The 15,596-nt window shown below is 36.7% G+C and overlaps 1 protein-coding gene across 1 annotated transcript in view; it reads left to right on the top strand.

Moving 5' to 3' along the window:
• Positions 1-15,370, top strand: part of SOS2 (SOS Ras/Rho guanine nucleotide exchange factor 2) — a 117,356-nt gene extending 101,986 nt beyond the window's left edge. The window contains exons 20-23 of the mRNA XM_020991309.2: positions 3,631-3,892; positions 8,754-8,795; positions 9,993-10,102; positions 13,642-15,370. Coding sequence (XP_020846968.1) covers positions 3,631-3,892; positions 8,754-8,795; positions 9,993-10,102; positions 13,642-14,148 — 921 coding nt within the window. The 3' untranslated portion in view covers positions 14,149-15,370. The remainder of the gene's footprint in view (positions 1-3,630; positions 3,893-8,753; positions 8,796-9,992; positions 10,103-13,641) is intronic.
• Positions 15,371-15,596: the final 226 nt, after the last annotated feature.

Raw genomic sequence — 15,596 nt, 5'->3', positions numbered from 1 at the left:
ATAGATTGAATCAAGAATATAACACTAGTGCTGTGCATACTCCTCTATCACCACCCTCTTCTTTATAGAAAGAGAGAAGGGGAGCAAAGAGAGGAGAAGGCATAAGAGAAGAGAATGGAAGGAAATCAACAAATATTACCATGAATGTGATGAATGCTCCCATAAATGGAAGCGCAGCAGAATGAATTAGAAAGCATAATTGATTGTTTAGAAGAAACACACTTAAAACATAAAGATTCACACAGAGTTAAAACAAGGGGTTGAAGTAAAAATATGTTATGCTTCAGCTGAATTCAAAAAATTGTGGGTAGTAATCAAGATGTTGGGGAAGACAAAAGCAAAAATAGACTTAGTTAAAAGAGATAAATAGGGAAATTACATCCTGCTGAAAAACACTATAGAAAATTAATTCATATCAATACTTACATGTGCCAGTTGGCATAGCATGTAATTTATTAAGGAAAAGTTAAGTTATGGATAGAATTAGACAGTAAAACTATTTAGTCCCAAATAAATCTAACAAAAATACAATAAGAAAGAAATTAAGAACTTGAGAGTTTTAGAAAAGCTAGACATGATAGATCTTTGGGGATTGATTACTGAATGAGACTAGAAAGGAGTTATATATTTCAGCTGTAGATGGCACTTTCTTTGTCCATGTATTAAAACCTCATAAACATATGCAGAAAAGCTGAAATATTAAATCCATCCTTTAGTAATCACAATTCAATGAAAATTATTTTTAGTAAATAATTGGAGAAAGGAGTAAAAACTAATTGGAGGCTTAACTTAATCCTGAATACTGATGAGTCCGAAATGAAATCATTTCATTAAAGAATGACATATATCTGAATCTCAGAGGCCTGAGTTCAACCATGAACCTGGATCCTTTGATTTTAGAGCCAGTGCTCATTCCTCTGTACCACTTCCAGCTATTCCTTAGGAAACTGAGGGAATAAGCATAGGCAAAGAAGAAAGGAAATTAGGATTTTGTGAGGTGATATGGTTTACTGAGAGAACCCTTAGGAGTCAACTAAAAAGTTATTGAAACAACATTGTCAGTAAAGGAGCAGCATATAAAATAAATCTACACAAATCTCTGCATTTTGTATATATTACCAACAAATTCAGAAGGAAGAGAGAAAAAGCAAATCCTTTCAGATATATAGAGAATGTTTAAAATAACAGGGATGCTACCCATAAAGATACATAAAAGAAGTATATATGAGTATAATTCCAAAACACTTTACATAAATGAATACGAATAATTGGAGAGTTTTCAATTTCTGGTGTTTGGGTTCTGCCAATAAAATAAAATTGTAAGGCCATCTACATTAATTTATGGAAGCAGACCAAATAATAACAAAATTCGTCTAGAAGAAGAAAAGACCAAGGCTCTCAAGGGAAATAATGAAAAAAAAAATGAGAATAAAGAAGGCCAGGTCCCAAATTACACTATAGAGAAGTAATTATTTAAGCTATATGACACTGATTTTTTTAAAAAAATAGACAAATTGGTCAGTGGAACAGGTGAGGGGCAGAAGCAATTGAACATAGCAGCATAGTATTTGATAAACTGAGGGACTCCAACTACTTAGGTAAGGATTCACAATTCAAGGAAAACCTGGAAAGCAGTCTGATAGAAATTAGGTTTAGGCCACCATCTCACCATATACTACAATATAAAAAGTCATGTCATAATCAAATTAGAGGAATAGAGGAGATAAACTTTTACAATTTTAGATAAGAGCTTTGACCAATCAAAGGATAGAAACAGGATTACAGGAGATAAAAGAGATAATTTTGATTACATAAAATTGAAAAATTTAAAAACAATGTAGTTAGAATTAGAAGGGAAACAGTTAAATGGGGGGAAATATTTGTAGCAAAATTTTCTGATATAGATGTTATCCAAAATATCTTGGATGTAGGGAATTTAAAAACAAGAATCATCAACCAAGCAGTAAATGGACATAGGATATGAACATGTAATTCTCAAATTAGGAGAAGCAAGCTATCAACAACTGTAAGAAGAAACACTCCAAATCACTAATAATAACAGATGCAAATTTTTTAATTTTAATTTTTAATTTTTTTTTAAGGCGATTGGGGTTAAGTGACTTGCCCAGGATCACACAGCTAGTAAGTGTCAAGTGTTTGGTCTGAGGCCGGATTTGAACTCAGGTTCTCCTGACTTCAGGGCCGATGCTGTGTCCACTGCGCCAGCTAGCTGCCCCCAACAGATGCAAATTAAAACAACTTGCCACCTCAATGCTATCAAATTGACAAGGATAACCAAGAAAAGAAAGTGACAGTTGATGGATGAACTATGGAAAGAAAGGCACACTAATAAATACATTGCTGGTGGAGCAGTGAATTGGTCCAATAATTTGGACCAATTGGAATTGGAAAGCAGTTTGGTACAACACTCAAAAATCACTCAACTCTGTCAACTTTTTGATCCAGCAATACTATTCCTAGGCATATACCCCGAAGAGATCCTTCCAAAAAAAGGGAAGGACTCATTTTTTAAAATTATAGTAACAATTTTTCCTTCTCTATACAGACACAGTCACTACTCTAGTTAAACCAGTTAAGTGCAACTGGTGAAAAGCCTTTGATATATTAATGTAATAGAATACAATTAAAATAGCTAATTTTCATATAGCACTTTAAAATTTGTTAAGTTCCTTACAAATATCCCATTTGATCCTCACAACATCCCTGGGAGGTAGGTGCTATTATTATCATCCCCATTTTATAAACTGAGGCAGAGAGAGATTAAATGACTTGCCCAGGGTCACATAGCTAGTAAGTATCTGATGCTGGATTAGAACTTGGGTTTTCCTGACTCCATGCCTAACAAAAATTATTTCTACTCTGCCACATCCTGCACTCTCATGTAACTCTTTTTATATCAAAAGATTTCTTCCATGTTAGCTCTATCATCACTTTCAATGAATCAACAAGCATTCCATCTCACTTTGTACTCTAGCTATCCCCTTATCATCTGCTGCGATACACACAGCTTACTGCCCCCATCTCTCTTGCTTTCCACTTCTTGTTCTGGTAATATTAAGTGCTTCTGGAAAGGGCATATCAATTGATTCACCATCCCTGGGACTTCCCAAACCAAAATACTATTCCCTGGCCACCATGCCTTTATATGTGTTGTCTCCCTCAACTAAAATGTAAGTTCTTCGAGTGTGAGAAGTGACTTGTGTTGGTAATCCTGCAGTTTAGAACAGTCCTTGACAGGTGATAAATGCTTAATAAATTCATTCCATTAGGTTTTTTCCCACATGAACTACTATAAAACTATGTTTCCCCCATCTTGCACTTGTACATTTAGATGATGTTAAGGAGAAACTTAGGTTCGAGAGCTAATAGTGTGAAAGCAATGTTGTTCATGGAACTTGAGAGAATTTTATTTTGGTGAGGTGAAAAATATGACAGCTTTATATTCAGTCCCACATTGAATTTCAACTAAGGGCATTGAGAGAAATTTCAAATGTAGTATTACATTGTCTTCAAGTTAGGATAGTAGTATTGTCTCAACTCATTTTTTTATGCTGTTTATTTTTTGAAAAATAAGTACTTTGTAATATTAATTATGTTTGCTTTTCCTAGCCTAGGAAAACAACTTTCTCCTTAAAATCTCCTGGTATAAGACCACATGCTGGCAGACATGGCTCTACTTCAGGCACTTTACGAGGTCACCCAACACCATTAGAAAGAGAACCATGTAAAATAAGCTTCAGTCGGATAAATGAGGCTGAGCATGAATCAGCAGCATCAGCACCAACCTCTCCAAACACACCATCTACTCCACCAGTCTCTGCTTCTTCAGACCTCAGTGTATTTTTAGATATAGATCTTAACAGTTCTTATGGTAAGTATTGATAACAGATGCTTGGAAAAAGATTCTTTTACCAATGACTTTACATATTCTATTTTATTTAGAAACTAAAAGGTGAATATAGTGTTTTGAAAAGTAGAATCAGAATGTTAAAAGTTAGTAATTATTACAAGAGTGGAAAACTTGCTTGGGTAATTAAGTTTATGCATTTTAGAAAATTTAAATCGAGAAAATCAAATGTTTATGAAAATATCTTATAAAATTTCAATGTAGTTTGAGCTAATCTTATAATTTAGTACATTATTTGTCTAAAATTTACATAAATTACTATATATATATAATATAAAAGTGAAGTATCTATATTATACTCCTTAACTGTGGTTATACTCCAGAGCACTTCTTAGATCCTGTTCTTTTCTCCATTTGGTAACCTCATCAGCTTTAATGAGTCGAATTATCTGTTCCTAGATCTATATGTCCTGTCTTATAGTCTCTCCTGAGCTCTAATCCCACATCACCAATTGCTTAGTGAACATTATAAACTGGATATACCCTATGCATATCAAACTCAACATGTTCAAAACAGAATTCATTGTCTCTCCCCCAACTAAACCCACCCCTCTGCTGAACTTCCCTATTACTGTTAAAGGACTAACCATCACCTCAGTTATCCAGGTTGACAACTCCATTGCATACTCAGCTCCTTACTCTCACTCACCCCACATATCCAGTCTCTTGCCAAGTTTTGCTATTTAATGCCTTTACACAATCTTTCAAATAAATCTCTCTTTATACAGGAAGCCACTGCCTTAGTTCAGTCAGTTAATTAACGATTTATTTAGCAGTTACTATACTAGGCACTGTACTAAATACTGAGAATACAAACAAAAAGCAAAAATAATCCCTGCAAGAAATTAAGATCACATTAAAATTGCAAAGACAATAGATACATATAAAATACATCCAGAGTAGATGGAAGGTAAGGGATGTACTCTGTGCTACTGGGGACATTGATCTTCTGCAGAAGGTTGCATCTGAGCTGAGTCCTAAAGGAAGCTTTAGAGCAGTAAGCAGAGAATACATTCCAGGCATGAGGGACAGCCAGTCCAAAGACACCAAGATGGAGTGTCATGTGTGAAGAACCACAAGGAGAAGAATATGGCTAAACTGTAGAGGGTATGGACAGGAATAATGCATGAGGACTGTAAAGGTAGGGAAAAGGCCAGGTGGTGAAGGACTTTAAAAGCAAAACATAGGATTTTATATTTGATCCTGGGAGTAACAGAGAGACACTGAAGTTTATTGCTTTAGGAAAATTACCATGGCACCTTTGTGGTAGATGGGTTGGAGTGGAGAGAGAATTGAGAAAAGAGACAATTAGACATTTATTGCAGTGTTCCAATTTAAAAGTAAAAAGAACTTGAACTAGGGTGGTAGTTATGTGAGTGGGGAGAATGAGGCAGATATGAGAGATGTGGAAAAAGAAAGGACAAGATTTGGCAACTGATTGGATATGTGGGATAGGGGAAAGTGAAGAGTCAAGGAAGACACTGAGGTAGTGAACCTAGGTTAAGAGCAAGGTGGGCCCCTAAATGGTAAAAGGGAAGTTCAGCAGAAGGGTGGTTGTTTGGTTTTTTTTTTGAGAGGGGGGATGGGGGTGGAAAGTAAATAATCATAGTTATTTCTCAATGATGTTGAGTTTGGAATGCCTACATGACATCCGGTTTGTAATGATATCAATTAGTGAGACTTCATTAACTTTTAGAAATGTGTTTACTAAGGTGGTATAGTAAAAAATGGTTGGTATAAAATATCCCCAAAGTGAGTACATACTCTCTCACAAGTATGGACAAAGTCCAGAGGAAAGTGATCTCAAACTTAGAGCATGTGGAAAAGGGGGAAACTCACAGCTCCTGAAAGTCCTTTTTCTCTCCTTCATGGGGCCTTCGTGTTGCTCTCCTTGGGTATGGTATAGAGAGTGAGAAGAGAGAGAATGGAGGCACCAAATAAATAAGACTTTTTCAAGGCCTTTAGCTGAGAAGGAGAGGACAGAAATAGAATGATAGATGGTGGAAATCATAGCTTCTAGTGAGACTCTTTTTAAAGGATAGGGGAACGTTGGGCACAATTGTAAGCAGCAGGGAAGAAACCAGTGGATAGGGAAAGACAGAAGACTAGAGAATGAAGATGATAGTAGAGTCAGTGTGCTAAAGGAGGGGATGGGATCAAGGGTACATATAGGGGGATTGGTCTTGGCCAGGAGAAGGGCCACCTCTTCATCAGAGGGTGAAGTGAAGCAGGAGTTAATTGAGTATTAATATTAGAGCAGAGGTTCTTAACCTTTTTTGTGTATGATCCCCTTTGACAGTCTGGTGAAGCCTATGGATCCCTTCTCAGAATAATATTTTTAAATGCATAAAATGGAATATATAACAATTATGTTCTGGCTTACTCTCCCAGAGCTAGGCTAGTCACATCTGCCCCTTAGGGTTCTAAGGCACCCTGAGTACTTCCCAGGAAGAAGGGTATTGCTCCTATAATGCCATTGGCTTAAGTCCCCCCTGGCTATGTTCCCCTTATTTTTAAGTACTAGTGAGCAGCACCCCGGTTTCATTTAGCCATCAATTAACTTTTAGAGAGGAGTATTTATTTTGAACATATAATAAGAACAAAAATTTCCCTCCAGCATCTCAGGGACATATTCTCCCCTGCACCACTTTCAGAAGAGCAGGCTTACTCTTTTTTTTTTCCACTTAATTTTCACTTTTATTTTTTTCCCATTACTTGCAAAGATAGTTTTCAACATCCATTTTTGTAAGATTTTGAGTTCCAAATTTTTCTTCCTCCCTTCCCTCCTCTCTCCCCAAGACAGCAAGCAATCTGATATGGGTTATACATGTACAGTCATGTTAAACATTTCCACATTAGTCATGTTGTGGTGAAAGAAGAATTAGAAGAAAAGGGAAAAACCACGAGAAAGGAAAAAAAAGTGAAAATAGTATGCTTCGATCTGCATTCTCACTCCAAAGCTCTTTCTCTGGATGTGGATAGCATTTTCCATCATGAGTCTGTTGGAATTGTCTTGGATCATTGTATCGCTCAGAATAGCTAAGTCTATCAGAGTTGGTCAATGCACAATGTTGCTGTTACTGTATACAATGTTCTTCTGGTTCTGTTCACTTTACTCAGCCTCAGTTCATGTAAATCTTTCCAGGTTTTTCTGAAATCTGCTGAGCAGGCTTACTCTTAACACAATTCTTCCATAACTTTGGTTCCACCAAGTTCACATGCATATGTGGCATAACTTCCAGTTGAGTCCTTACGTCAGTTCCCCAGGGGCTGAATCTCCATGCTCCTTAGAACATTAATGACGTACTAGCTGCAAACCGAAACTGGAATGTTCTCCCAGCCTTTCAAAACTCACCAGATCAGAAACTCTAGTTTCTAGATGAACAAACACAGAGGTTTTTCACAGGGCTATATGGCCTCAGAAAGAGGAAAAGCCCAAGGCGTCTCCCTTTATAACATTGCCTTTCATTGGATGCCGTGAATGAAGGAGGAATAGAGATTCCCCAAGAATGAGTGAAGAAAGGTGACAGAAGGCAGCTAATTCCTTTTGAATGTTTCCATAGCCAGAGTTTCCCATTTGCCACATAATAAGCCTACCAGAACTAGTTTCTGTGCGTACTTCACTCTCCTTACACATCTTCATGACTCTCCTACAAGCAGACTCCCTTACTTCTTGATTTGGAGAGGCCATCTAAGACACTCAGTACCTGTGCCAGACCCCCATAATAAATAAATAGAACTACAAAGGGAACTAATTACATTAAAATACAATTATCAAAACATTTAAAAACAGATTCACAGACCCCAGGATAAGAACCTTTTTATTAGAGGAATGTAAAATGAGGATGAGGAGAGAAGAGGGAGCTAGCAATGAATGACCTCAGTTTTTTTTGGTGAGATATGACACAAGTTTCTAAGCTAAAAGACTGGGGGAAGGATTGCCTTGGAATGGTTGAGGAGAGAAGAATTGGAACAGTTGCTATAGTGAATGGGATAGTTGTTGCCCTTATCACCTTTCACCTGGACTATTGAAATAGTGTCCTAATTAATTGATTTCTCTCCCTCAAGTCTTTCCATTCTCTAAGCTGTCCTCCACACACTTGCCAAGTTATTTTCCTAAATTATGTCTGACCATGTCTCTCCCACTTAGTAAACTCCCTGTCACCTCTAGAGCAAATAATCTCCTTTGTCATTCAAAGCATTCCACATAAGGCACATTACTCCTCTTTACATGCTTTAAGCTCTGACCATCCGAGAATTTTTACTATTGATCATATACAAACTCTCATCTCTGTGCCTGTGCACATTGCTATTCCCTGGATACCTGGGATGACTCCCCCTCCTCTTCTCATCCCCTTTGTTGTTTCCTTCAATCCCAGCTTCTATTTTGATGCCTTTCTTGATTCCCCCTCAAAAATTGCCTTGTCTTTATTTTGTGCGTGTGCATGCGCATGAATGTAACCACATGCATGTGCATGTAACCACATGCATGTGGGTACATGGTCACATGCACATGTGCACACACATGTGCTCTCACACACATGTGTATGCATGACATACATGTGGATTACGTAGGCATATATGTGTATGCGCGCGTGCGCGCACACACACACAAACACATATATGCATTGTGTTTGTGTAACTTGTCTCTCCACTAGAATGTGAACACATTTTTGTTTTCATATCTTCAGTGCTTAGCATAGTGTCTAGCATGTTATAAGTCCTGAATAAATGCTTTTTGATGTCTGTTGTTCATTTGATATATTAAACTCCCTAAAGATATATCTCTTTTTCTGTTTTCAATTTTTTTTCCTCATTCTAACAGGAAGCAACAGCATCTTTGCCCCAGTGGTCTTACCACATTCAAGTGAGTATATACATGCTCATACTTCTGCCATATTCTTGAGTAATCTAAAGATTTTCATATTTAAAATATGGTTTTACATACTCTAAAAGGTTAAATCAGTGAAAGAAATCTATTCATTTGGATTATAATATTTGTATTTGAAAGTTTTAAAAAATAAAATGTAGTTCAAATATGTATAGAAAAACAAGTAAAAAATGAATGTAGACTCATTGCACACAACTACCTGTACACCATTCATGTACTGATAGATTTTATGTTTATGATAAATTTTCCTAGGATTATATCAACTATGAGTTGCATGAAAGTAGAATCAAACATATCCACAAGGAAATATAAGATTAGAAAGGAAAATGGGCCAGGTGGTTAGCCAGTGAAAGGAAAAACAGATGGCTAGCTGGAATTGTGTACTGGTGCCAATAAAATGTGTCCTAGAGGTACCACATCAGGTATATCCTCTTTGGAACACTTATGGAAGGACATGGAAAAAAATTTTACAGAATAAGAAGGACTGGATCGTTTGCAGTCTGCATTGGTGAAGGGAATATTAACGTGTATGAGAACTGTCAAAGTACCAACATATGCTTAATTCATAAATACATTCTAGTGTTCATTTATAAATTGGTTGTTTTGTAACTCAGAATATGTTTATCCACAGCAGAAACAACATTTTAAATGGTGGTTAAGTTTTATCTCATTTGTCCACAAATGCTTATTTAATTGGGATCATATAATTGTAGCTTAAATGTAGTAACAATTTACCATTTATAACCTCATCACCATTTATGACATTGTTTCTATAGGGAAATCTCTTCTGAGACCAGTTGGTGTATTTGGAAACTCACTGTCCTCCAGATATTTTAGAGGTACCTGTGCAGTACCACTACCCTCTACCCAATGGTAGTGACTGATAGGCAAAAAATGAACCCAAGAACCCTGGAAATAATACTCATTTTCTGGGAAGAATCTGATGTCTCCATTATTGAAGGGCTTTTTGGATATAATTTATTGTGAGAAAATGACAGTCTCTTAAATTTATAATCAGTGTTACATAGCACTATTTTAAATTGTGTAAATATTTGCTAAATTTTTTACATCATGGTGAATAAAACTTTTGATATATCTTCATTAACAAATAGTAATATATTTCAAGCTTTTTTCTTATTATTTGTGGCTAAGTTGATATTTTCCTTTTTTTAGAATCTTTCTTCAGTTCATGTGGTAGTTTACATAAATTAACTGAAGAACCACTGGTTCCTCCTCCTCTTCCTCCTCGTAAAAAGTTTGATCAAGATGTTTCAGCTTCTAAGGTATTCAACATCATTTTGGTTTTCAATACACTGCTAATACAGAGTTTGCTCTAGACCTTATCTTTTCTCTTGAAACCATTTCTCTTCCATACCATCCCCTGTCTCCTTCCCTTTCAGCTGAAGACCTTGTTTCAGAACTTACTCAGAAAATAAGAGACCATTTGCCATGAACTCTCTTTGCATCATCTCAGCATCTTATAACCCCTTGATGTCAGCCCTCGTTTTCTCTTTCTTTACTTAAGTCTCTGTTTTGAAAAGGTGAATCTTTTCCCCACTAAAACTAACATTGTTTCTGTCTTCTTTTCTTGAGCAGATTGCCTCCACAGTAGTTATTTTTTTCTCTTCTCTTCTCTTCTCTTCTCTTCTCTTCTCTTCTCTTCTCTTCTCTTCTCTTCTCTTCTCTTCTCTTCTCTTCTCTTCTCTTCTCTTCTCTTCTCTTCTCTTCTCTTCTTCTCTCTCTCTGTCTCTCTCTGTCTCTCTCTGTCTCTCTCTGTCTCTCTCTCTCTCTCTCTCTCTCTCTCTCTCTCACACACACACACACACACACACACACACACGTATATGTATGTGTATCTCCAGTCCCTCTGTATATACTGTTTTTTCTCCCTGCTGCCTACAAATATGCCTAAGTCTCTTGAATTTCTTAAGGGAAAACAAAATCACAAACCTTTGCTAGACCATTCTCTGCCCTCAAGCTACCCTCTTCTGTCTCTCTTCCCTGTCAAAGACAGAATGCTAGAAAAAGCTATCTATAACTGTTGTTTTCACTTCCTCTCCTTCCCCTCACTCACTTTTCAACTCTGCAATTTGGCTTCTATCTTCATCGCTCAGGTAAGAACTCCTCTCTCCAAAGTTACCAGTGGTTTCTTACTTGCCAAATCTGATGTCCTTTTTTCACTTCTAATCCTTTTTTGACACCTCTGCAACATTTGACCCAGTTGATCATCTCTTCCTGTATAACTTTGTCCTCTCTGGCTATTCATGCTCTATTGGCTCTCTTCCTACCTTTCTCAGTCTTCTTTTTTTTTTTAACTTGTTTTATTTTTTTTTTTCTCAGCTCCTTTCCTGGTTCACCATCAATTTCATGTCCAAAACTGAGGGTATAGCCACAAGCTCTGTCCTGGATCCTATTCTGTTATTTCTCTGTATTCTTATTCTTTATGCCAGCTTGGTGTAGAGTATGGGAAGGGGGTGTATTGCATAAAGTTGAAAAAGGTCGATTTGGGCTAGCTTATGAGAGGCTTTAGAAGCTAAAGTGGTAAGTCTATATTTTATGGCAGCTGGTACCATCAACTACTGTGGATTCAGTTATCATCTCTGTGAAAATGACTCTGAAAACTATATATCTAGCCTTTGCCTATCTCCTGAGCTTCAGTCTGACATCTCCAGTTGCCCATTGGATATTTCAAACTGGATATGCCAAAAGAAGACAGGCTCGACAGCACCGATAATCTTAAACTCAGCAAGTCCAAATTAGAACTCATTATTTTTCTTCTCAAACCTACCCCACTTCCAAGCTTCCCTTTTTCTTTTAAAGGTACTCCTCTTTTAAGGGTATCATCATTTGTCCAACAAAACCTTGGTGTCATCTTCAATTCCTCATTTTTATCCACCCACATATTCATCCAATTGGCAAATTTGGTTGGTACTTCCTCCACAATATTTCTTGCATCTTTTCCCTTCTTCTTACTAACATTGCCACCACTGTGGTTCAAGGCCTCCTTACTATTGGACTCTTGCAATAACTTTCTTATCATTCTCCCTGCCTCAGATCTCTCATCTCTCCTAAAATGTAGGTTTAACCATAGCACTCCTCCTTTCCATAAACCCCAGAGACTCTAGCTTCTAAAGCCCTTTGGAACTTAGCCCCACCTGATCTTTGCAACTCATTGGACAGCCAAGGTAGGCTTTTGGCTATTTTTCTTCCATTTCCCAGCTCTGTGTCTTTGCAGGGGCCCCTTATTCCTAGACTGCATCCCTACCTCACCTCTTTTGTTTCTTTCAAAACTCTGCTCAGTTATCATTTACTCTATCAGAGGTATCAGACACTTGGCTCATGGGCCACATATAGCCCATGGTAATCCCTAATGCCACGTGAACCAGATTAAACTGTAATTGGGAAATAGATGTAACAAAATAAATAAAAATACAATAAAACATAGATAATATTACCTTTCAAAACTAACTCAACATGTGACCATAAGAGTGCTTATGTATGGATTAATGGCACCCATTTCTATTTGAGTTTGACTCCACTGTTACATGAGCTGGTTCCTAATCCCTTCAGCTATAAGCTCTGCTTCAGAAATATTTACTTTATATATATTCTTTTTGTATTTTGTGTATATAGTTATTTCCCCAATAAGACATAAGCTCCTCAAGATTTCATTTTTGTTTTCGTACCTTTTCTCTGACTGTCCCTCATACCTGGAATGCTCTCTGTCCTTATCTCTGGCTTCCTTTGAGACTGAGCTCAAACGACATCTTCTACAAGAGGTCTTTTCTTCTCCCCACTACTAGTGCCTTTCCTTTGAAACTACCTCCAATTTATCCTATGTGTATCTTGTATGTACATATTTTTTTGCATATGTCCTCCCCCCTTAGAATATGAGCTCCTTGAGGGCAAGGGCAATGTTTTTGCCTTTCACTGTTTATCCCCAGTGCTTAGCACAATGCCTCACATATAGTCAGTGCATAATAAATGTCTGTCGACAGACTGCCCGACTCTTTGTATATTGTCAGTTATGGCTTTGAATTTTTTTTTATTAACCCTTAGAATCTGTTGGTTGTAAGTTTAAAGTCTTTGAGTTTGGCTGAGAACCAGTATTCATATGTGCCCCTCCTCACCCTCCACCAGAATTGCCAGGCACAACCCAGCTCCCTTCCCAGACATGTCTGAAGACTTACTCACTTCTGCAGAGTTCATTGGCTACAATTGGTTATTCCAGCTGACAATCCCCTGACTCCCAAGAGGATGTTCCTCCTCTAGGTTAGAGAAATAAAGAAGGCTTGAATTATAAATTTAAAAAATCTCAAAATCTCAATTCATGATAACGGAGATAACCCTGGATTTTGTCATCTCTTAAGACCCTTTCCTTTTCTTGAATTCTGTGTATTATGTTTATTCATGTGCTGGTTCTGTGATAATAGTTACCTAGAACTAAATTCACATTAATTCACAGTCATCATACATAAGTCAATATAGTTGGACATAAAGCTATATATTTCAAGATTTGTAATGCCACATAGTAAAATCTGTTATTTTTATCCTGAAGGGTAATCATAAATCTGATGTTTAAACCACATTTTGGGAAGGGGAAGGAAGGCTAGGAAATGACTGGAAGTCCAGACCTGTGATTTCATTGGATAAAACCACATTCTATTACATTTTAATTTTTGAGACATAATAGAAATTATCTTTTCAAGTTTTTTTTCCCTGTATAGTAAAGATATCATTAATACTCTAATCAACAAATATAATGACTTTACAAATGAATGGTATGGTTTATCAGTTTGGCTTTTTTTTTTTAACTTTTAAGGGAAACTTGAAATATGATGATGATCCTCCTGCTATTCCACCAAGGCAGCCACCACCTCCAAAGATAAGACCTCGAGTTCCTGCTTACAGTGGTCCATTTGAAGGGCCTTTGCCTAGCCCACCACCACCACCTCCACGAGACCCTCTTCCTGAGACTCCTCCACCTGTACCCCTTCGGCCTCCCGAACATTTCATAAACTATCCGTTTAATCTTCAGCCACCACCAATGGGACATACTCACAGAGATCCGGATTGGTTCCGGGAAGCCAGTACATGTCCAAACTCACCGAATACTCCTCCAAGCACACCCTCTCCAAGGGTGCCACGTCGCTGCGTGCTCAGTTCTAGTCAAAATAATCTTGCTCATTCTCAAGCTCCCCCTATCCCACCAAGACAGAATTCAAGCCCTCACTTACCAAAACTGCCACCAAAGACTTACAAAAGAGATCTTTGTCAACCTCCTATGTACAGATTGTCATTGTTAGAAAATGCAGAAACTCCTCAGTGACCTTAGCCATATTTAGTCATTGACACTGGAATAGTATTTGTAAAGTTCCTTTTTTATTTATTCAAAATAAGGCAAGATATTTTAGTAGTTTTGCAAGTGATTCTCTTATACAATTGCTTCCTGATGAAATAAGCTTTTAAAAATTGGGGAAATAAAATTGTTTTAAAGCACACAAGTCCTTCAGCATCGCCCTCAGGTGATAGCAGTATTACTGTGTGTTGGATCCTCAGTGCTACCAGTGATTAGGCCAGTATAAAAAATCTGTATTTTGCAATGTATTTACATTAAATTAGTTTAACCATTGTTTGCACTGGAAAGAGACAGTGCATTTATGGAATTTTTCAAATTTGACTTCTAGAGGCCTTTTTAAGAAAATGAATTTACACAAGTGTAGGGATGTAGTGTTTCTCCTTTTTAAATTTTTTGGCTACTCACTTTCTAGTTTTATCTATATCTAGGAAAGTTGCGTTCTCAAGCTCTTGAATGTCATGTCTTAAATGCCATTTTTGCTGTTGATGACTAAAAAGAAAAATGGAATGAAAATCAAAACAAAGATATCAGAATGCACTGTTTTTATTGTTTTGGCAGAATGTAAACAAAGATTACCCAGCCCATTGTGGGGGGTGGGAAGGGAGGGTATAAAGCCTGTGTATCTTTAGCATGAATCTTTTTCAGATGTGCCTTTTTGTTTTGTCAGGCAGATGTCTTTAGATAATGTTGCCTGCTGTTTTGGAGAACAAAGCTAATATGCCATGTATGTACAATTTTGTTTATATTGTATATTTACAGACAATGCTAATAACCTATATAAATTTAAGTGACTCAAGGCCTATAATTCAGTCTGCTACTTTGCAAATTCATACCATTCAAAGGAAAGTTTTCAGTGGAATAGCAACCATGTCTTGCTTTCAAATCCTAATGACCTACTCTCTGAATCTCATTGCATTTCTTGTAATTTTTAAAAATCCTTTTTGAAGATTGGTAGTATTTAAGTCACCTTTATTAAACTTTTAAAACAGAAAAGTAAACAAAACTTTTCTTTTACTGTTTTGACTACCTTGTTCAAATTGGTGAATGAATCTGTTTTAATGGTAGTACTACTGTAGCAGCACTTGTAAAGTGGCCAAAAGCCACTTTTTATTTACTGATCTGTGGTCTTTTACTGTGCTTTGTATCAGAGTTCTTAACAAGATTAATAAATCACCTCAGTCTTAATTTTTCAGAGATTTTTTAAATGTCTTTTCTTCATAAAGATGGGTAGGTGAGATGAAAGGGAGAATAATTATATAACTATTGTAATATATGTAAGAAGTTGGTCATCAGTAATTTTGTTATTCAAATTACATAAAATTGGTGAAATTAATGATATTTTTATTTGACAGAAAGTCTTTTTTTTTTCAGGATGGAAAGTTCCAATATCCAGGTTTGTTTTTGTTTTAGCAAACAGA

The sequence above is a fragment of the Phascolarctos cinereus genome, unplaced genomic scaffold, assembly GCF_003287225.1.
Source record: "Phascolarctos cinereus isolate Bilbo 61053 unplaced genomic scaffold, phaCin_HiC Scaffold_2;HRSCAF=192, whole genome shotgun sequence".
Lineage (NCBI taxonomy): Eukaryota > Metazoa > Chordata > Mammalia > Diprotodontia > Phascolarctidae > Phascolarctos > Phascolarctos cinereus.
The sequence above is the reverse complement of the archived record's forward strand: the minus strand, read 5'-3'. Positions and strand labels throughout refer to the sequence as shown.